This window comes from Neofelis nebulosa, chromosome 13 (assembly GCF_028018385.1).
Source record: "Neofelis nebulosa isolate mNeoNeb1 chromosome 13, mNeoNeb1.pri, whole genome shotgun sequence".
In the NCBI taxonomy this organism is placed as follows: domain Eukaryota; kingdom Metazoa; phylum Chordata; class Mammalia; order Carnivora; family Felidae; genus Neofelis; species Neofelis nebulosa.
Genome location: NC_080794.1, coordinates 38,060,534 through 38,082,621, shown reverse-complemented (window position 1 = coordinate 38,082,621; position 22,088 = coordinate 38,060,534). Strand labels below are relative to the sequence as shown.

General features: G+C 37.7%; 2 protein-coding genes across 8 annotated transcripts in view; both read right to left on the bottom strand.

Annotated features, from left to right (window-relative positions):
• Positions 1-5,121, bottom strand: part of OIT3 (oncoprotein induced transcript 3) — a 29,541-nt gene extending 24,420 nt beyond the window's left edge. The window contains exon 1 of one of the 2 annotated variants that reach the window (XM_058696661.1): positions 4,021-5,121. In XM_058696661.1, the coding sequence (XP_058552644.1) occupies positions 4,021-4,081 (61 nt within the window). In that variant the 5' untranslated portion in view covers positions 4,082-5,121. The remainder of the gene's footprint in view (positions 1-4,020) is intronic. The other variant, XM_058696660.1, reaches the window with a different exon arrangement.
• Positions 5,122-8,477: 3,356 nt separating this feature from the next.
• MCU (mitochondrial calcium uniporter) overlaps positions 8,478-22,088 on the bottom strand; it is a 201,186-nt gene continuing 187,575 nt past the window's right edge. For 5 of the 6 annotated variants that reach the window (XM_058696666.1, XM_058696665.1, XM_058696664.1 and 2 more), the window contains 4 exons: positions 19,726-19,886; positions 18,090-18,293; positions 12,362-12,478; positions 8,478-10,432 (listed from right to left, as the gene is read on the bottom strand). In XM_058696666.1, the coding sequence (XP_058552649.1) occupies positions 10,355-10,432; positions 12,362-12,478; positions 18,090-18,293; positions 19,726-19,886 (560 nt within the window). In that variant the 3' untranslated portion in view covers positions 8,478-10,354. The remainder of the gene's footprint in view (positions 10,433-12,361; positions 12,479-18,089; positions 18,294-19,725; positions 19,887-22,088) is intronic. The other variant, XM_058696667.1, reaches the window with a different exon arrangement.

Genomic DNA, 22,088 nt, shown 5'->3' with positions numbered 1-22,088 from the left:
CTGTTATTAGAGCAAGAGCAGACTGTTGCAGGGAGGGATTTTAGGTCAGCTATGGACTAATGGAGAGGCTGTATCTCAGTGTTATAAGCTTTTCATCTAAGACATTTAAACAAAGTATTTGGATGGTCATTTGTAAGCAAGACTGTGAATGACATTTTGCACTACTGGAAAGTTTGACTTGTGAATAAAGGTGTACAGCTCATCCCACTGAAAAGGAAAATGCCTCTGGCACAAATCCACTGTTTTGAAATACACAGTACACTGACAAGTAATCACCAAAGATATTCTCAAAGGGAATGTTGGCATATATTGAAAACTTATTGAAAATAGGAACTTTTTGTGTATAAACAATTAGCTACGGCATCACCCTACAGCCAAATTTCTCAAGCATGCCTTTGTAGTGCATAAATCACATGGACAAACATCTTATCAAAAATATTTTAATGAGAACAAACTGAGGGTTGATGGGGGGTGGGAGGGAGGGCAGGGTGGGTGATGGGTATTGAGGAGGGCACCTTTTGGGATGAGCACTGGGTGTTGTATGGAAACCAATTTGACAGTAAATTTCATATATTAAAAAATAAAAAAAAATAAAAAATAAAAAATAAAAAATAAAAAAAAAAAAAGTAAAAAAAAAAAAAATATTTTAATGACTCAAGACACCAATATCCTCTATATTGTCACTGCTTCCCTCAATTTCAAGGAAACATGGAATTAACGTAGGCAAATTGTCTTTATGAAGAATCTATAAAACCAAGAAATTCTAGAAAGGAATACCAGCCGGAGAGTACTACTATCCTTTGTAATGCACATGAGGCCAACTTACCTGACATTGTAGTCAGGGAATTCACATTAAGACCAATGCGCTTTGTAGACAGAAATTCAGTTTTAGCAAATACTGCACAATAATTAACTGTGGATGGACCATGGTCATAAAGTTTAAGTTGTCTAGAAAATATTTTGAATTTTCTAAGTCTACTTTTGAACTCCAATTTTCTCTCTAAATTCAGTCACATGTAGAGGAGGGTGTAGCCTAGTGCTAATGGCCCCAAAGAGAATATGAAATTTTGCGAGAGGAAGTAAGGCTATTGCACTTTCTGGAAATAACACATTTGCAGAGCTGCACATGGCAGGAGCCTCTCTCTCTCTTTTAAAATGTGCCTGAGATATTCCAGCTGCGCCTTAGACCGTATGCGATGTCACTTGAGGGCAGGAAATGTCCTCATACAGACTCTCTCCCCTCTCAAAAGGGAAAAATTCCCTCATCTGCTCTCCCAGCTGTGATTCTCTTAAGAGGCAAGGTTTCCAGGGCAATTTTGCAGGTGATTATAAATTCATAGAAATATTTGGTTTATCTCCTTGGCTCTAATTTTATAAGAAATGGTTAGGTACTCAACTTTTAATGGCTTTTGCAGAAATTCCTAAACCTCCCTCAACAACTATTTCATGATTTATAAAGTTTTTCCTTAAATTTAACTGTCATTTTTTGGTGTTATTTGTTAAAAGTTCACTTCCTCTCATTGAAGGGAACATATGGCACAAATAGGGGAAATTTACCGACTATGTTCTGTAAAATAAATATATTTTTAAGTTACCCATGCAATATTTTCTAACATTAAATACACCCATTCCTCTCCACTCCTTAGATCCTTTAATAATCTGGCCACTGGTGTGAATTCCTGTTTTCATTCTCTCAGTGTGGAGTCTGGCATTCAGTATTATGCATGCTGCATCCTAAATTGCTGATGTATACACTCCTTAAATGGGAGACCTTCAAAAGGAACAATTCCATCGGTTCCTTGCAAAGTTGAGTCCCAGGCCAGCCCTGCCAGGAAGGTCCTCCATCTTGGCCAGGATTCCTGCCTGAGGGCCCCCATCCGCGGACACCCGTCTGGGATGCACGGAAGCTTGTGTGTTCCCAGGGCTGGCACCTCACGGGGGCCAAGTGCAGAGAGCAAAGTCAGCCAGCGTCCCCACCCTTCCATCCCCAGCCCTCCAGGTGGGGGGGATGCCACCCCTCGGACTGGGTCCAGGCGCCCCCAGTGTCCTTCCTTCCGTCTCCGTCTCCGGTCCTCCCAGTTCCTACTCTTCCCCTGTGCTTCCTGTGCTCTCACTTCCTCTCTTTTCCCTCCCCTCCTTTTTTTCTTTCACTTCCCCTCTCCTGTAGGGGAAGACCCTCCCTCGGGGCTCCCCAGCTCCCAAAGTCATTGGTTCATTCATTCATTCATTCATTCATTCATTCATTCATTCATTCTTTTTAATTCTCAAGTTAGTTAACATACAGTGTAGTCTTGGCTTCAGGAGTAGAACCCAGTGATTCATCACTTACATACAGAAGCCAGTGCTCATCCCAACAAGTGCCCTCCTTAAAGCCCATCACCCATTTATCCCACCCTCCACCCCCATCAACCCTCAGTTTGTTCTCTGTTTTTAAGAGACTGTTATGGTTTGCCTCCCTTTATTTATCTCGCTTTTGGCATCAAGTCAAAGTTCTAGAAGGGCTGCAATAAATAAATTAAAAAAAAACCAAAAGATCTGGGAAGAGAGAAGATGTATGATGGGTGGGAACAAGAGGTATTGGAGAGTAAGCAGTAAAGAATGGGAAGAAAGGCAAACAGAAGCTTCCGGGTGGTGGGGGCTACTTTTGCTGGGGCAAGTCTCGGTTAGTTATTGGCAGAAGATACGGGTGATTAAACCTAGCTCAAGTCTATCTTTTTCTAATAGACTATTTTTTAAGAACAATATTAGATTTAGGGAACAATTGAGAAAATAGTACAAAGAGTTTCCATATACTCTGTGCCCAGTTTCCCCTATTATGAAACATTGTACATTAGTTGCAGTACCTTTTCCACAGTTAATGATCCGAAGGTGATACATTATTATTAACTCAAGTCCATAGTTTAGATTTCCTTAATTTTTGCCTTTGTCTTTATTCTAGGATCCCATCCAGGATACCACATTACCTTAATTTTCACATCTCCTTGGGGTCTCAAGCCTATTTTTTTTTTTTTATTTTTTTTTTTTTATTTTTGGGACAGAGAGAGACAGAGCATGAACGGGGGAGGGGCAGAGAGAGAGGGAGACACAGAATCAGAAACAGGCTCCAGGCTCCGAGCCATCAGCCCAGAGCCTGACGCGGGGCTTGAACTCACGGACCGCGAGATCGTGACCTGGCTGAAGTCGGACGCTTAACCGACTGCGCCACCCAGGCGCCCCTCAAGCCTATTTTTAATGTGCATCCTTAAAGGTGCTAGAGTAAGACCTGAGTTACCCTGAAGAAATAAATCAGGGTCAATTAAACAGAGCTACTCAAAAGTGCCAAGCAGGATGGCTCTGTCCATCTCGATCTCCTCTTACTCTCTCTTCCAATTAGAACTTAAATTCTATTGGAAAAAGGAGAAATGTGTTAGTAACTGGAACTGAAACTTTGTTTTGCCTCGTTGGCCAGTCTTGTGCCAAGCCTGAGAAGGGAGAGAGTTTATGATTCACTCAGTCTATGCAAAGAGTCCGTATTTACAGATGTCTAGACTGAGAAGTTCAATTTATCCAGATCTGTGCCTTTCATGGGGATAGAGCTTTCATTCAGTCCCTTGAATTCATTAAAAACAAAACAAAACAAAACAAAAAAAAACAATCAACCAACCAACCAAAAAACCCCCTCTATCCTCAACTCTAAAGATTATTATCTTTTTTTCGCTCTTAAAGTTGGAATTCTACAAGTGCCTATAATATAAAGAAGTTAGAATTCTTTTTACACGTACTCCAAGAAATATTTAGCTTGTGGAAAGCTGTTGGTTGTGGCAAATCCATGGAAATTCTGGATGCCTGGGCAAGAGGCTAACTGGAACATGAAACAGAAATTCTTTGAAAATGTATCTATCATAGGTTATCATACATTTTCTCACACTATTCTAGAACCAGTATTTAAGATATTGGAACCTAGCTCTTAATTATCTGTTCATAATAGCAAATTCCTACATCAAAAAGTGCATTGTGCCAAGTATGTGACACAAGACTCACCCATTGGTGATGCAGGTGTGATGGTGAGAAAGACGCAGGTGAGAAGCAGGAATTGAGACATCCTTCTAGACCAGCCACCGCAACAGACTGGAAATCCTCTTAATTCCAGTTGTCCTTCGTCTCTTCTTTTTCAAGCACTTTTTGAAAAAGGTCACTAGGCTCTTACGAAAAAAGACTTTACAGTACTGGTTGGGGCTTTATCAGAGGAAGAGGATGAGTGGGATAAGGTGTCCATTGCTCTGGCCTTGACCCCAGATAGAAGCACTGCTTTACGCTGTCAACAGGGTTATTGATGTTTTTCTTCAGTGGGGGAGAAAGCCCGTCACAATCCCTCATCCTCCTATTGTTTTCTCTCAAGAATTCCCTGCACCAAGGCCTCTGGTATCTTATCCAGAAGGGAACGCTAAGTGAGGGACATCCCCTCATGTCAAAATCTTGTTTTGTGACTTCTAGGAATTAATTTCATGGTGTTGCAGCCGTACCATTCATTGCTTATGAAATGAGAATGGGATAAAGCCAAATTGTTGGCACTGGTCATTAGGAAACATCTTGGTCAGATGGTGAAGGAGATTATAAAGGCACACTAAAAAGTAGCAAGGAGACGTGTGGATTAGGGACAACATTCTCTTGAAGCAAGCTCCTAAGTGTGCTTTATTATGGTCTTTGGTCTCAAAACTTCCTAATAAGAAGGTTTAAGTTGCGTTTTTACCAATTCCAGCAGCAACACCTCAGTTTTCATAGTGTCTTTCTGTTCCAAATTAAAATGGTTTAGTGTTCCTTATTTTGCTAATTCTCACACGAAGAGGTAGAGGCTTCAAATTCGGAATGACTCACTCATTAAAAGTAACAATACTGAAAGTGATTCTTACTACAATTTCATTTTTAGACAAAAGAGGCAAAATGAAGGGACCTGCGTATTATGTGTCCCCAGACAACCTTTGGTAATTACAGGTCCAGAGTCTGCCAGCTCCCTGACGTTCTACAGTGTGTGGAAACCTGGGACTTGGCAAGCACTAGTACGGGAGATAAGGTAAAGGGAGGATAAAGAGAAGGGTAGAGGACAAGTTTTTATTTTATTTTTTTTACCATTTAAAACAATGTTTATTTATTTATTTTGGCGGGGGGGGGGGGCGGGGAGAAGGGGCAGAGAGAGAGGGAGAAAGAGAATCCCAAGCAGGCTTTGTGCTGTCAGTGCTGAGCCCAACGCGGGGCTCAATTTCATGAATCATGAGATCAGGACCTGAGCTGAAATCAAGTCTGACACTTAACTGACTGAGCCACCGTTTTTGTTGTTTTTTTTTTAAAGTCGGTTTCATGCCCAACATGGAGCTTGAACTCATGACCCTGAGATCAAGAGTTGCATGCTCTACTAACTGAGCCAGCCAGGTCCCCCGAAAGATTGTGTTTTTATATACTATATTAAACCAGGATCTGAATGATACCAAAGTTTCTCTCTCCTACTCTTACCTTGATCTGATGCTTTGGGCTTCTATCATTCGTACACTATTTATATTTCTTGTCCTATAACCAAATTTCTAGTGACTAGGGAAGGGATATTTGTATTAGGAAGTAGTTCACAAATGTGTCTTCTTAATCTCTTGTCACATTTTTTTCCCTATGCTAAGTGGCATCCAAATTGGTGTGGCCCCTTTCCTCTAAGGGTTTCAGTTCAATTAAACATTAGTGCATACTAGGGGCCAAGTGCCATGCTGTCTCTGGTTTTTGACAGTGACTAAAGGTAAAAGTGTTCCTGCAAGCAGAGTTTACAGTGCTCTAGAGTGGAAAGCTCTAGCAAGGGGTTTCTGTTGATCTAAATTTATAGTTAGCTACTTTATCACTAGCAGATGATAGCAGAACACAGGCAATCTGACCATTTTTAGCTTATTAAGTTGCAATTTGATGGCAGCAATGGATGCATCTGGGACTGAGGAACTGTCTCATTGCAGTTAAGGAGTTAGTGCTCTTAACAGAAAAAACAAAACCCTGCAGTTTCCTGTCCCTGAGAGACCATCTGAGTGCTTCATATGTGTTGCAGAGAAACAGAGGACGTGTGCATGAGATAAACTCAGATTTGCTGCCAGGATTGATGGCCAGAGTCAAGGACTTTTACCAGATAGCCCTTTGGTTCTGTAAACAAGCATTCCCAGGATGGTAGGACTTTTTTTTTCTTATTCCTATTTTTTCCTTTTTAGTTGACCTGGCCTTTCATTTTAATTTTTTATGGTGAAAAATTTCAAATGTATACAAAAGTAGAAAGAATAATACCCAGCTGCAATTACTAATATTTTGTCAATCTTATTTCTATACCAAGATGCATTTCTAACATATGGCCTTTTTTACATAACTGTAATGTCATTCTTACTACTATGAAAACTTAGTACTAATACCCGTTTCATATTAAAATTTCCCCAACTGTTTCAAAATTTGCATTGCTAGTTTGAAGTCAGGATTCAAACAAGAGCCATACATTGCATAGAGTTGTATCTCTTAAATTCTCTTAATCTAGAATGGTCCCTCCCTTTTCCTCGACGCTTATACCATTGTTGAGGAAAGCCAGTCATTTGTCCTATAGAATGTCTCACGTTCTAGATTGCTTTGACTGCTCCTTGTGGTGTTTTATAGCGTCTCCTTTCCCATACTTAATGTTAATTCTTGTTCATATTTTCTTATTTTTCTAAAGTATGTGCTATTAGAAATTAAAAACAAAAATATTCTGGTGACACTGAAGGAATTTAATGCACTGGAGGAATGCAGGAAATAGATCAGTTAGGAGGCAGATGAACCATTCTGCTGTTCAGGAGAGAGATCTGAGTTTACCTAACAATCTGAGAGCTACCAGCTTACAAATGGGGGAGGGGAGTGAGTGAGATCATCTATGGAAAATGGGGCCCAAGATGGAACCCCAGAGAAGCCGAACATCAAAGATGTGGGCAGAGGAAGGGGACGCTGCAAACGAGGCCAAGAAGTAGTCAGAGATTTAAAGAAGGAAACTCAAGAGTCGAGTCACAGGAGCAGAAGATATTTTTGAGGAGGGATTGCTCAGCGGATGATGAATTTATAAAACATATGCAAATGAAAATTTATATAGTGGGTCATTTTATATTGAGTAGAATTCATTACAAATTAGCCTATACATTTATCCTAAGGATGTAACTATGTAGTGCATTCTGGAAGAGAACAAGTTTGTACTTACTTGGGAGAGCAACAAACTAAAGATCGTTGGCAGTGATAAAAATGAATTACAACTCTCAACAGTTTTGGTGAAACTGAGTTCCAAAATCTAAGAAATTCCACTTTTCTGTGAAATCTCTCTAGATTGATTTTAAAAATTCGACCTATTTGTTTTTGTAAGCATCTACTATGTCCTCACCACAACCCTTGAGAAGCAAGATACAGCAGTACATGTGACATGAGCTCTATTGTTTCCATTTACCATATTCACCACACTCACCAATTCTCCGTTACTCGGTCTGGTTGTTTGGTCATAGGAATGCACTGATGGGTTGGGACACAGACGTCTTCTCTGTGCCTGTTTCCTTCTCTTTAAAGCACTGGGCTGACTAGACCAACGGTTCCCATCGGAATCACCAGAAGGGCTTATTACACACACATTGCTGGACCAGTGCCTAGTTTCTGATTCAGTGGGGATCAGAGAAATTGCATTTTTAACAAGGACATACCAGGTTGCTGCTCCAGCAATCATACCGTGAGAACCCTTTTACTTTTTCCATCTCTAAAAGTCTATTATCCCTTAGCAAAACCGCATTATCTACACTCACTAATGGATTTAACTCTCTATTATCTATCTCCACTGAAAATTCACTGAAGCCTAACAATGTTGTGGAATGTGTAGACATTATTTGCTGAAACCAAACAGTGGCTTAACGTTTTCAATCTTATTTTCTTCCACCTTACTTCAGTCTCAGGGATGTCTGCTCTCAGTACATCTCACACTGCACTAAATACAGTCAGACATTTAACATTTAACATGATTTTTGATAGGCCGTCAATGGATTAGGTAGCATGTGATATTTTCCTGTTTGGTGATCATACAAACTCTTAAAATAATGAAGATTTAATCTTGGTTCATTCTTGAACAACTTTCTGAAGTCCAGAAGACCACACTGGGAAATCTGGTGGTCTGATACAATAGAAAATTTTCCTGGCAGTCAGGAGATAAGGATATTGGTCTCAGTCTTGCCATTGGCTTTATTACAGCTGTAGAAGTCACTTAACCTCTGGTAGCTCTGGAAAATTAGGAAAATACTGACCATTTTAGATTCAGGAAGCATGAATGAAATGCCTGTTTTTAAAATACGGGCTCTAGTAACCAAATTTAGTTTCAAAATAGTAGTTTTATAAAAATTAATTTTAGAAGTAAACGCTTCTCTACCTAGAATTACAGGAAAATAAGGTTTTGTTTTCTTGGTTTTGCTTTAAAGAATAAGATGCTATAGTTCAAAAATTGAATAAGTATTTATTGTTCCAGAAGGTACATTGCTTTTTATACATATTTCATAAATGATACAGGATTTTACACATGTTCAGTATTTTGCTATTTGTGTAAAGGACTTTTCTCCACATCTTCCTTCCCTTGCCTCCCACACACCCTGAAAGGATTTGCTCATTGCACTGTGCTGTTTCTTCTTAAAAACCCTGCACACAAACAGGATAAATGATTTAAAAATAATTCACATTAACTTAACAAAAATAAATGAGGGGAGGGGCTGAACGACTGGGGGGAGGGAAGGGGGGACATGCGCCCTTTCATTCCAACATGCCAGTGGAAGGGGTGGCGGCAGCAGCGGCGGCGGTCCTGGCTAGCCTTCGACCTCTACAAGGCACCTGGAGTCTGGGTTTGTCGCCTAAAGTGTTTCTTTTCATACACAATGATCCCAAAGGAGGAAGAAAATGAGAAAGAAAGCTCCTTGCCACAATGAGGAGGGATGAATCATGTGAAAGAAAAAGCCAATCAGCTGTGTGGCAAGCCTCATCATCCTTTCCATCCTGCCCCCCACCGTAGTGCAAAACAGGATATTAGACACAGATTCCTTTGACTCTTCAACTGCAGATGTCATCTGGAAGTATGGTAGAAAATATTTTGATAGAGTATAAGATTAATTCTTCCTTCTCTCAATTTAAGATAAGAAAAAATAGGGTGAAGAGGGCAGGTTGAAGGAAGCCATAGAAATGTATTCTTGTATAAAGATAAATTGCACCCTTTGAGATCCACACACTTGATTTACAACTATTAAAGTGGTGGAGGTGGGAGGGCTCACAAACAGCGTGGAAGTGTGTGTCCTTCAAGATTAACAAAATCTCCAGACAAGGCAGCACCACCTGGGTGGGCTGGAATGCTGTCACACAAGCAGACTAACAGCATTGAAATTATTCTGGTTCTGAAATGGCTAGAGAGCCATGATTTTTAGCCAATCTGTAAACCTTACATCTTCCTGATTTGGTAATACAGCTGAACCCCCCCGCCCCCCTCTGATTTGAGTTGTGGAGGGAGAGAGGAATATCAATAGGATAGTTAAATAAAGGAGGGAAACTCTGCCTCCTTTTAAAGATTAATTAGTAAAAAAACAAAACGAAACGAAACAAAACAACCTCATGCAGTGTTGCCAATGATTCCTAGATACTGATCCAGAGCACTGGAATATACAGACATTTAAGAAGGTATTACGGGATAATCCAAAGTGTCAATTATCAAACAGTCGTAAGTTGGTTCCAACTATCATATGGATAAAATTAGTGTAACCAACAGGAGTGGGTGGTCAGAAAAGGGCACAAATAGGAGAGATTCCTGGTAACTTTGCAGAGACTGGGTCCAATTTAAAATAAATGCTAATGGCACGGGCTCAGACTCTGTTTGCCACCCACATATCTTGAGGATTTGCTTTTCTGGTATATTTATTTACTCCTATGTCAAAAATAAGAAAAGTTAAATTAAAAAAAAATTAGAGCTGAGTGGGGTGCTGGTGTGTTACTGTTTTGCTGACCCTGCAAAGAAGATGCAAGAAAGGAACACCCCCAGCATCCTTTTCTCTTTATGAATCTCTCAACTGTATAATGCATCATTTTCATCCAGAAACTAAGATGCTTGATTAAGACAATATTCACTAAGCCCTTTGAGCTTACATTCCACAAAGCCTGATCCTCAGATTTTAACATTCCCTTCTTCCCTAAGATCCTTTTTGTTTTTGTTTTTAATTAAAGGTAAAAACCCTCTACCCCGACATGGCTCCCAGCTTCCACCTGCAATGCTTTAATTAAAAAGGCAATAGTTATAAACAGGTGTTCTTTCTGCCAGGATTCAGAGGCTCTTTGCAGATCAATCTTTTTCACCAATTTGTCGAAGGGGCAGATGTACTTGTAATGGGTCTCTCAGTCTCTTAAGGTCCATTTCTGCCTAAAATAGAAACAAAAGGTGAGAAAAACTGGCTAGTGAAGCGTTCAGTGATATTACTGTCTCCAGAGAAAAGGAAATTTTCTTTTCTGCATCACTATGAATCACAGAAATCATCTCAATTACTTTTAAAATAAGAGTGCCTCAGAGGCAAAGGGCTTTAAAGGCACAGGACTACAAAGGGGGACCAGAATGGAAGTCTGTCCCCGCAGTTTCAGCTGTCAACAGAGCCTTCAGAAAAGGCTGAAGGCCTATGCTGTCAATAGGCCAGGACTTGGGGATCCAAGAACATGGGGGAGCATCTGATGTACCTTGATGGCATTTCTTGAGAGAAAAGCCGTTTCATAAGCCTTTGTCTGGATCCAGAACTTTAATTTATGCAGATTCAAATTTATAATTTTAATTATGCCCCAGACCTTAGTTGTTCGTCCAATAGTTGTTTTAAGTTTTTCACTTAGTTTAAAAAAAAAAAAACAGGATTTGCTGTCAACAACAGCACTTTCAAAATTCACACACGCTGGACCTCAACCCTGAGGAGTTGGATTAATAGGCTCAGGGGGAGGCTGAAGCATCTGTATTTTTAACAGCTCCAGAGATGATCTGGTGCATTCCCTCCAGCTGAGAACCACCACCCGGAGCAACAGAAGACACCAGTCCACTTAGGCCAAGGCAGGAAGGCAGACTAAGCCTATTTAAAGCGCAACCCATCACCAAAAAGGGACAGAGAAGGGCAACCAAACCTTAAAGAGGGTGGAAGAGCTTCTAGAAATTTTTGAAAAATCTCTAAAGTCATGTAAGACTACAGAGAAGAGGAATGAAGATTTATTTACAGAAATCAAAGATATCAGAGGGAGGCACACTCAGAATTTTGAAAGGTAACTATTATGAAAAATAAAGTACATCAATTTCTTTTTTTTAAGCATCTTTGGGGTGCCCGGGTGGCTCAGTGGGTTAAGCATCTGACTTTGGCTCAGGTCATGATCTCACAGTTCGTGAGTTCCAGCCCTGCATTGGGCTCTGTGCTGACACCTCAGAGCCTGGAGCTTGCTTCGGATTGTGTGTCTCCCTCTCTCTCTGCCCCTCCACTGTTTGCCCTCTGTCTCTCTCTGTCTCTCTGTCTCAAAAATAAATAAACATTAAAAAAATTAAAAAGAAAACATTGGGCTCTGTGCTGACAGCTCACAGCCTGGAGCCTGCTTCAGATTCTCTGCCTCTCTCTCTCTCTCTCTCTCTGCCCCTCCCCTGCTCATGCTTTGTCTCTTTCAAAAATAAACATTGAAAAAAAATTTTTTTAATTAAAAAAATAAAAAAAGTATCTTCTAGTTCAATAAACTCTGACTTGTGCCTGGCAACACTTCTAGTAGTCTCTCTTACCTGGATTTTATTTTTGCCCCATTGCTACCACACATTATAGGTGGAAAACATTTGAATTATTGTAAAAGATTTTTAAAAGGGAGAAAAGTAAAAAAAGCCAACTTTTGGGATGCCTGGGTGGCTCAGTCAGTTAAGCATCTGACTCTTGATTTTGGCTCAGGTCATGATCTCATGGTTTGTGAGATCAAGCCCTGCTTGAGATTCTCCCTCTCCTTTTCTCTCTGCCCCTCCCCTGCTTGTTCTCTCTCTGTCTCTAAAAAAAATTAAAATGTTAAACAAAATAGACAAACTTAAAGAACAAACAAAAAGTAAACATAGCTCTACAAATTTCAATATGCTGGAGTTAATAGGACAGACATGACCCATCATCTTTTCACCTGCTTGTGTTCTAAAACTTTCCAGAGAGGTATCCATGCTAAAACAGTCATTTTTATCAACTGAGGAATAATTTATATAGGAAGAAGAGGGTTGGCTCATTCTTTCAGAGTTTACCCATTGAAACACTATAGCACCATACAAAATGGGACTGGAATTTATTTTTATTTTTGGAAAACTTACCTGAGCAATTGCATCCTTGAGTTGATTATATTTCTCTAGGTCAAAACGTGACTTTTTGGCTCCTTTATGGAAAAATAATAAGTATTGTCTGTCTCTGGCTTCTGGATAAACATATTCCTATAAAAATAAAGGAGAAATTAAATTATTAGTCCTTAGAATGCCCCTTAGAATACTATCTTTACAAAATAAACATCTACTAACTGTTGATCGGATTCAATACATGTGCACAGTTATAAAGATACATACTGATGTGTTGTGTTAAATATTTATTTCTTAAACATTTTTTATTGTGAAACAGACACGTAAGTGTATACAAAACAAAAATGTACACCACAATGAATCATCACTAAATGAATATGTTAATCATCACCAGATAAAGAAAATCTAACACTGCCAACAACCAAGAAGGCTTCCTTGTGCCTTCCCAATTATTAACCTTTCCTTTCTCCCATAAGGAATCACTATCTTGCCCTTAATGGTAATTGTTTTCTTTCTTTCTTTAAAGCTTTCCTACTTAAGTATTCATCCCTTTCAACTCTATGGCTTAGTTTTACCTGTTTTTTGAATTTAATAAAAATAGACTCAGTAGGTATTCCGTATGGCTACTTTCACTTAATACTATGCTTGCAATATTCATCCTTTTATAGTCCACTCATTTCCATTGTTATGTTATATTCTATTGTATACATCACAATTTATTTGTCCACTGTACTACTGATAGACTTTTGGTTGCTTCCAGGCTTTGGCTATTATGAATAATGCTGGCAAGAACACTTTTGGGCTTAACTCTTCTGTTGGATATATACCTATGAATGGAGATCCTAGATCATAAGGTATGCCTGTGTTCAAGTTAAGAAGTGCTATCAAACAGGTTTCTAAAACGATTGTACCAATTATACTCCCATCAGCAGGATATGAGAGTTGGCATCATTCTATATCCTTGCCAATACTTGGTGTTGCCAGTTAAAAGAAAAATATTAGCCATTCTGGTGTGTGTGTGTAGAAGTACTACTTCATTTTTAAAAACAGCTTTACTGAGATATAATTCATATACAATTCACCCATTTAAAGAGTAATGTTCAATGGTTTTTAGTATATTCATGAAGTTGCACCACCATCACTGCAATCAGTTTTACAACATTTTTATCATCCCCAAAAGAAATCCTGTACTCTTCAGTAGTCACTTCCTATCTCCCTTGACATCTCCAGTTCCAGACAACTACTAATCCATGCCTCTACAGAGTTGCCTTCTGGACATTTCATATAAATGGAATCATACAACCTGAGCCTTTCGTGTCTGCCTTCTTTTAAGGTTCGTCCATTTGTAGCACGTATTGGTACTTCATTTCTTTTTATTGTCAAGTAATAAATCCATTCCACTGAATGGATATACCATATTTTATTTATCCATTAATCAACTGATAGACATTTGGGTTGTTTCCACTTTTTGGCTATTATGAATAATGCTGCTATGAATATTCCCATACAAGTTTTTGTGTGAACATGCTTTCATTTCTCTTGGTTATCTATAGCATTTTCCTGATCACTCATGAGGCTGAGACCTTTTTATTAGCCATTTGCATTTTCTTTTTAAGATGTGCTTATTCAAATCTCTTGCCATCGTTGTCTATTGAGTTGTCTGTTTTTTTTTTACTGACTAGTAAGATATGTTTATATATTCTGGTCATGGATCCTTTGTTGGATATATGTACTACAAATATCTCCTCCCAGCCTGTTTGCCCTTTTAATGGTGTTCTTTAGTAAACAGAAGTTCCTAATTTCAATATAGTGGGATTTATCAATCTTATTCTTTATGGTTAGCACTTTCCATTCTGGGTAAGAAGTCGCTCCCTATTCCACAGTAATTAACATATTCTCCTATATTATCTTCCAGAAGCTTTATTGTGTTACCTTTCATATTTGGATTGATAATCCATCTAGAATTAATTTTTGTTAATTAAAGATGTATAAAGTCATTTCATTTTTTAATGTAGATATTTATAGAAAGAAGACTCTCCTTTCTTTGCAGTGCTCTTTTTAAAATCAAGTTCATTTATACCAGGTCTATTTTTACATTCTCTCATCCATTCCATTGGACTATTTACCTATCCTTGTGCCACTGTCTGAATTACTATAGTATGATAAATAAAGCTATAGTCTTCCATATCCAGTATGGCAAGTCCTCTTACCTAGTTTTTCTTTAAGAATTTACTGGCTTTTCTTACCCTTTTACATTTTTATAGAAATTCTAGAAGCAGCTTATTTAAATCTCTTCTCCCATCCCCCAAACTGTTGGGATTTTGACTGGGATTGCACTGAATCACATCAATCAATTTGGATATAATTGACATTTTTTAATATTTACTTTTCTAGTCCATGAACATGTTTATTTCACTAAGTTTCCTTTACATTTAAGTTTTTCTGCATAGAGGTCTTACACATGTTTTGCATGATTTACAGGTATGTATGTATACACACACACATATACATATATATGTGCATATGTACATATATATGTATATGTATATATATGTGTATATGTGTGTGTATGTGTATATTTTCCAGTGGGCATACTTAAAGGGAATTAATATAATGCTTACCATTAGTCTTAATGAATGATAGACATAAAAATGAAGGAAAAGACATTTTCCCAAATGTAAAACTGCTACTTTCCAGTAATGTTATTATAAAAGACAGAATGGTACACATTTCCAAATTCATTTTTGTTACTCTCCTGATTAAAGAAACAAATGCTTGACAACATGGTTTTGGGTATATGCTGAATCTGCACAGATTATAATTTTGGACTCCCTTTTTTTGTACTTTCAAGTTTTAATTTAAATTCCAGTTAGTTAACATGCAGTGTAATACTGGTTTCAGGAGAATTCATTACTTACATATAACACCCAGTGCTCATCAGAAGTGCCCTCCTTAATACCTATCATACATTTAACCCATCTCCCCACCTACCTCCCCTCTAGCAACCTCAGTTTGCTCTCTATAGTTAAGAGTCTGTATCTTGGTTTGTCTCTTTTCCCCCCCATGTTCATCTGTTTCATTTCTTAAATTCCACATATGAATGAAATCACGTGGTATTTGTCTTTCTCTGATTGACTTATTTTGCTTAGCATAATACACCTAGCTCCATCCACATCATAGCAAATGGCAAGATTTCATTCTTTTTGATAGCTGAGAAATATTCTGTTGTGTGTAGATATATGTGTGCATGTATGTGTATACATGCATGCATGTACATATGTGTACACGTATACATATACAAGTGTACATATACACATACATGTGTATGTATACACACACACACATACATACACACACACAAACACACACCTTATCTTCTTTATCCATTCATTAGTCGATGGATATTTGCACTCTTTCCATAATTTGGCTATTGTTGATAGTGCTGCTATAAACATTGGGGTGCATGCATCCCTTCAGATCAGTTATTTTTGTATCCTTTGGGTAAATACATAGTGGTGCAATTGCTGGACCATAGGTTAGTTCTATTTTTAACTTTTTTGAGGAACCTCCATACTGTTTTCCAGAGTGGCTGCACCACTTTGCATTCCCACCAACAGTGTAAGAGGGGTTCGTTCCCCTTTCTCTGCATCCTCACCAACACCTGTTGTTTCCTGTGTTGTTAATTTTAGTCATTTTCACAGGTGTGAGGTGATATTTCATTATAGTTTTGATTTGTATTTCTCTGATGATGAGTGATGTTGAGCATTGTTTTCACGGGTCTGTTAGCCATCTGGATGTCTTCTTTGGAAGTGTCTATTCATGTCTTCTGGCTGTTTCCTCACTGGATTATTTGTTCTCTGGGTGCTGAATTTGATAAGTTCTTTATAGATTAACCCTTTCATTTGGCAATATCTTCTCCCATTCCAAAGACTGTATTTTAGTTTTGTTGATTGTTTCCTTTGCAGTGCAGAAGCTTTTTATCTTGATTAAGTCCCAATAGTTTATTTTTGCTTTTGTTTCCCTTGCCTCAGGAGACATATCTAGTAAGAAGTTGCCATGGCTGATGTCAAAGAGGTTACTGCCTGTGTTCTCCTCTAAGATTTTGGTGGTTTCCTGTCTCACACTAGGTCTTTCATACATTTTGAATTTACTTTTGTGTATAGTGTAAGAAAGTGGTCCAGTTTCATTGTTCTGCATGTTGCTGTCCAGTTTTCCCAACACCATTTATTGCAGAGGCTATCTTTTTTCCATTGGATATTCTTTCCTGCTTTGTTGAAGATTAGTTGACCATATAGTTATGGGTCCACTGCTGGGTTTTATATTTTGTTCCATTTATCGGTGTGCCTGGTTTTGTGCCAGTACCATATTGTCTTGATCACTACAGCTTTGTAATATAACTTGAAGACGTGAATGGTAATGCCTCCAGCTTTTCTTTTCTTTTTCAAGACTGGCTATTCAGAGTCTTTTGTGATTCCATATAAATTTTAGGATTGTTTGTTCTAGCTCTGTGAAAAATTGCTGGTGTTATTTTGATAGCAATTGCATTAAATGTGTAGATTGCTCTGGGTAGTATAGACATTTTAATAATATATGTTCTTCCAATCCATGAGTGTGGAATGTTTTTCCATTTCTTTGTGTCCTCTTCAATTTTGTTTATAAGTGTTCTATAGTTTTCAGAGTACAGATCTTTCACCTCTTGGTTAGGCTTATTTCTAGGATGTATCTTATGGTTTTTGGTGCAATTGTAAATGGGATCGATTCCTTGATTTCTCTTTCTGCTGCTTCATTATTGGTATAAAGAAATGCAACAGATTTCTGTATATTGATTTTGTATCCTGTGACTTCACTGAAGTCATGTATCAATTCTACCAAGTTTTTGGTGGAGTCTTTCAGGTTTTCTGCATAGAATATAATGTCATCTGCAAATAGTGAAAGTCTGACTCTTTCATGCTAATTTGGATGCTTTTTATTTCTTTGTGTTGTCTGATTGCTAAGGCTAGGACTTCCAGTACTATGTTAAATAACAGTGGTGAGAATAGACATCCTTGTCTTGTTCCTGACCTTAGGGGGAAAGCTCTCAGTTTTTCTCCACTGAGGAAGATATTAGCTGTGGGTCTTTTGTATATGGCCTTTATGATGTTGTACTTCTAGATATTTTTAAAAGCCATTTTAAGTTACATCTTTTAAAGTTTAATTTTATAATCGTTACTGGCATATAAATATGCAGTTGATTTATGTATACTAACATTGTATTCAGTAACCTCATTAAATTGACTTATGGATTCTAACCAATTATATGTACATGTTTTTCTATTTTTTTAATGTACAAAATCTTTGAATAATGTCAATTTTCTTTCTTTCTTTCTTTCTTTCTTTCTTTCTTTCTTTCTCTCTCTCTCTCTCTCTCTCTCTCTCTCTCTCTCTCTTTCTTTCTTTCTTTGTTTCTTTCCATCTATTATAGCTTTTTCTTGCCTTCTCCTTCCAGAGATGATTTATGGCTATTTATGATGATTTATGTTCAGCATCATGCCTAACACACAATTGGCATGCAGGTGCACATACTCGTGTGTGTGTGTGTGTGTGTGTGTGTGTGTGTGTTGTGTGTAGGATAAATGGGTACTTAAAGGGAATTGGCCTTAGAAAGAACACGAGAACACAAGAGAAAAGAAAACTAATTTGACAACCAAAACTTCATTCATCGTAAAACTTCATTCATCTCATAAAAAGTTACTTGAAGAGGAATTCTTACCTGACGTGTCATTACAAAATATGCATACATTGCCATGGCACTTCCATAAGTGATAAAGTAGGTGACTGGCTCCATGATGTCCCAGGAGTATTCCCACCAGGTAAGCCGGGCCAAAATGCCAAACTGTGTGGCCATGTAGGCAAGTCCACCCCATAGCACCAAAGTGGTCCTCTTCTCAGCTTTTCTGCTAATCTCAATTCGTACCTACGGGGCACACATGATCAGTCAACAATAAGGCATAAGGCATTTTAAATTTAAACTCTTCTACGTTCATTAAAGAAATAGGTATCATAATCAAGACATGTTAGTCTCAATTCTAACAAATGTAGTTTGTCTTCCTTAATAGTATCTGTAGTTTCTACTGGAGAAAATATTTTGTAGGAGTAACACTTTTCTTAGGACATTTGTGTTTTGTGTTGCACCCTAGAAGTAGATGAAAATATGGTGAAACTACGGGAGTGAATAAGTAAGTGTCTACAACTCTTCATCCAACTACACAATTATCTTCTTTGCAGGAGGGATATGAAAACATGCCAGTGTTCTCTTACTGTGGTATACAAGGTTTAATCTATTCTCGTTCCTTATGCAAGGGGCCTGTCAGGGCACAGAATAGCACAGTGAGTCAGAGCATGAACTCTGGATTCAGAGCAAATGCACTCAGGCCCTAATATGCAAATCATTGTCAGTGTCATTATAGAGTTCTTCTGAGGACTAAATAACAGAATACAGGTAAAATACTTGGCACAATTTCCAGCACATAGTAAATATTCAACAAGGATGATAATTTCTTTTGTTACGCCGATACATTAAAAAATACTTTACATTTTGAAAAGACCAAATTTAAAACTCATCCTCCTTCACAACAGTTCAAGTTTAATTGATCACATTCCTAATGGTCTTAAATTTACTGAGGATAACCTTGAGATACTGGTTATTTTTAAAGAAATCAGAAAATGCACAACATTGAGTATTTTGTTCCCTTTCTTAATCTCAAAGTATTTGCATCATCATTAAAAATAAGAACGACATATGTTTACTATAAACATCTGGAAAAATGTAAAGAAGTAAATCAATCATAATCCTACTATTCCATTAGCATTTTGGATTATGTTCCTTCTGACTTTTTTCTGTGTGTATACTTATACATACACATAAATGTGCACAGCTATATGCACAACACATTTAAAAATTGATCACAGTATGTACTAATATGCACAGTATTTTATAATATACTTTTCATAAAATTATGAATATTCTTCTATTGCATATTAGATCTATATAATCATTTTTAACAGCTGCATAATAATCCACATAATATTAATTCTTAACTTGGCTAAAACCATGATCCATTACACTTGGGACTTTTTCCAATCAGCAATTATTTCAGCTTTTGTTGCAAAGGCGGTAAATCTGGTTAAGGGCAGAAAGTTAGACTTCAAAGTTCTAAGTCCTCTAATTCCTTGTTAAGTCTTTTCTTAGCTTGACTGGAATTTTTTTATGGTTCAGTCCCCAAAACTAAAGGACTAGTTTGAATGACATAGCTCAATTACCAAAAGAGACAGATGGAAAAAAAGCAGACATATATACTCTTGAAAAATTAGTGGTGAAGAGGAGGGTCTGAGATTTGAATTGGCACCTTTTCCAGGGGAGCCAGTTGCTGTTTGAGATCCTCTAATCTTTCAATAAGCTCCCTTTCCTTGTTTAACTGGTGCTGCTCGATGCACAGTGTGGTGTATAGCTGCTGGACGAGTGTCTTTACATCGTTCAGTGTTGCTGCATTTTCGTGGCTTAAGAGGTCTGAAAAAGAGGGGTTACGTTGTTTTAAACGTATGCCTTAGCTGGAGAGTTGCTATTCCTAGGGCTATCAGACAATGATAAGAACAAGACAGAGTCATCCACCACAGGGATCCCACCATCGGTTTCTTTCAGTGTTCAATTGAAGGGAAGTGATAGTTCCTTAAAAAAAAATTTTTTTTTCAATGTTTATTTATTTTTGAGAGAAACAGAGTGTGAGCAGGGGAGGAACAGATAGAGAGGGAGACACAGAATCCAGAGCAGGCTCCAGGCCCCAAGCTGTCAGCAGAGAGCCCGATGCGGGGCTTGAGCCCACGTACTGAGAGGTCATGACCTGAACTGAAGTCGGACGTCCAACTGAGCCCCCTTTTTAAAACAGAGGTAACTACCAATCCTAGAAAGTAAGTTCATATTTGGGCAACTTGAAAATTTTGAAGCCAACATCTACCATTATATTCTTGGAAGTCAAAATGCTACAAATAAGGCTATAAATAATCATAATCTTCATTACATAAAAAATTTAAGGCAGTATATTAAAAACTAGTAGAGAGGTTCAGAATCAATCTCACTATTATGCTCATTAAAATGCTTATCTAGAATTTATCTGTGGTCTTGCCATTTCAATTGGTGATTTTCTTCCTGTTTAACACCTGAGGAAAAAATACACAGTATTTCAAATTTGCAAATACAAATGTATAAATAAAAATACAATTATCCTAAAAAGATTAGCCTCCATACACCTTCCCCGCATACCAACTTTTATTTATTCCTGTTGGGAAAAGACACAGAATAGCAGTTTGGACTTCAATATCATGTTTTAGAGGGCATGAAGGTTAAGAGAATGATTGAAAGTGTAAAAGACTGAATTCTTTGATTCAATATCCTCTTCTATGAATAGCGTGTGTTTCTAGAAATCTAAAAATTATGTTTTGAGAATATAATAAAAAATAAGCCATCTCAGCTGTCAAAGAATAAAAAAAAAAGACACAAGGAATAAAACTTTTGTTTTAAAATCATTAGCCTTGGGGAGCCTGGGTGGCTCAGTCAGTTAAGTACCCAACTCTTGATTTCAGCTCAGGTCATGATCTCCTGGTTTGTGAGATCGAGCCCCATGTTGGGCTCTGCATTGACAGTGCAGAGCCTGCTTGGGATTCTCTCTCTCCCTCTCTCTCTGTCTCTCTCCTGCTTGTCCGTGCACTCTCTCTCAAAATAAATAAATAAACTTAAAACAAAAATTAAAATATTAAATAAATCTTATTAGTCTTAAATGTGACATTTTGTTAGGTATAGCCATAAGGTCAGCCCTCTTCTAATTCAAAATAAACCACAGTCAAAATTAGCTGTGTATTTAAACTTTTTTCAAGGATGTCCGTGAGTACAGTTATCAAAAAATTCAATCAATGAAAAATTCAAATAAGGACAGCAAGTTGGATTACAGAAGAGCTGATACAGTAAAATGGGATATAGTACCTAGCACAGTTTCTTGAAACTTCGGTAAATGCGTGCTGAATTAATGGGAACAGACAAAAGCAAGAGCACTTTGACTTCTAGAAGTCATCTATGTCAACAAGGTTTTCTTTGCATTGAAGTTGTAGCTCATGTTTGCATGTGGCTTTATACTTTCCAAAGTTACCAGAAGAGGAAGCTGTACTCTAGAAGGCAGTAACTTGTTTGGGATATCACAGTGAAGTGGTAGGATGTCTCCTGACTCCATAACCGGAACTGAGTTATAATGTTTCCACCATATAATAATATTTCTCCTGAAAGTGTGGTCCCCTTTCAAAAGACAATTCCTTAAGTAGTGATCAATTATCTATGGTTGTTGAAATCTTTTCACATATATCTCATATTATTCTCACAATAACAGGAGTAAACTTGGTGCCCAAAATTTATAAATGAGGAACCTGAACTCCAAAGATAAGATTAACAAATGTTTTTGTGTAAGTTACTGATCTAGTCACTACAGAGGGAAAAAAAATAAAATGTGAGGTGGCTGTTCTCCTTAATGAGGTCTAATAATAATATATATGAAATTGCAGAACTAGTAGGGAGTGGACAAAGATCTGAAGGGTAGTCCATTGGCTTTCCTATTTGACGCTCTTTCTTTTCCCATTTTAACTTTCAATACTTTAAGTATTATGTGGGGAATAAGTTTAGGAATTCCCTGAGCTTGCAGTGATGGGTTAACAAGGCTTAGGATGAAAG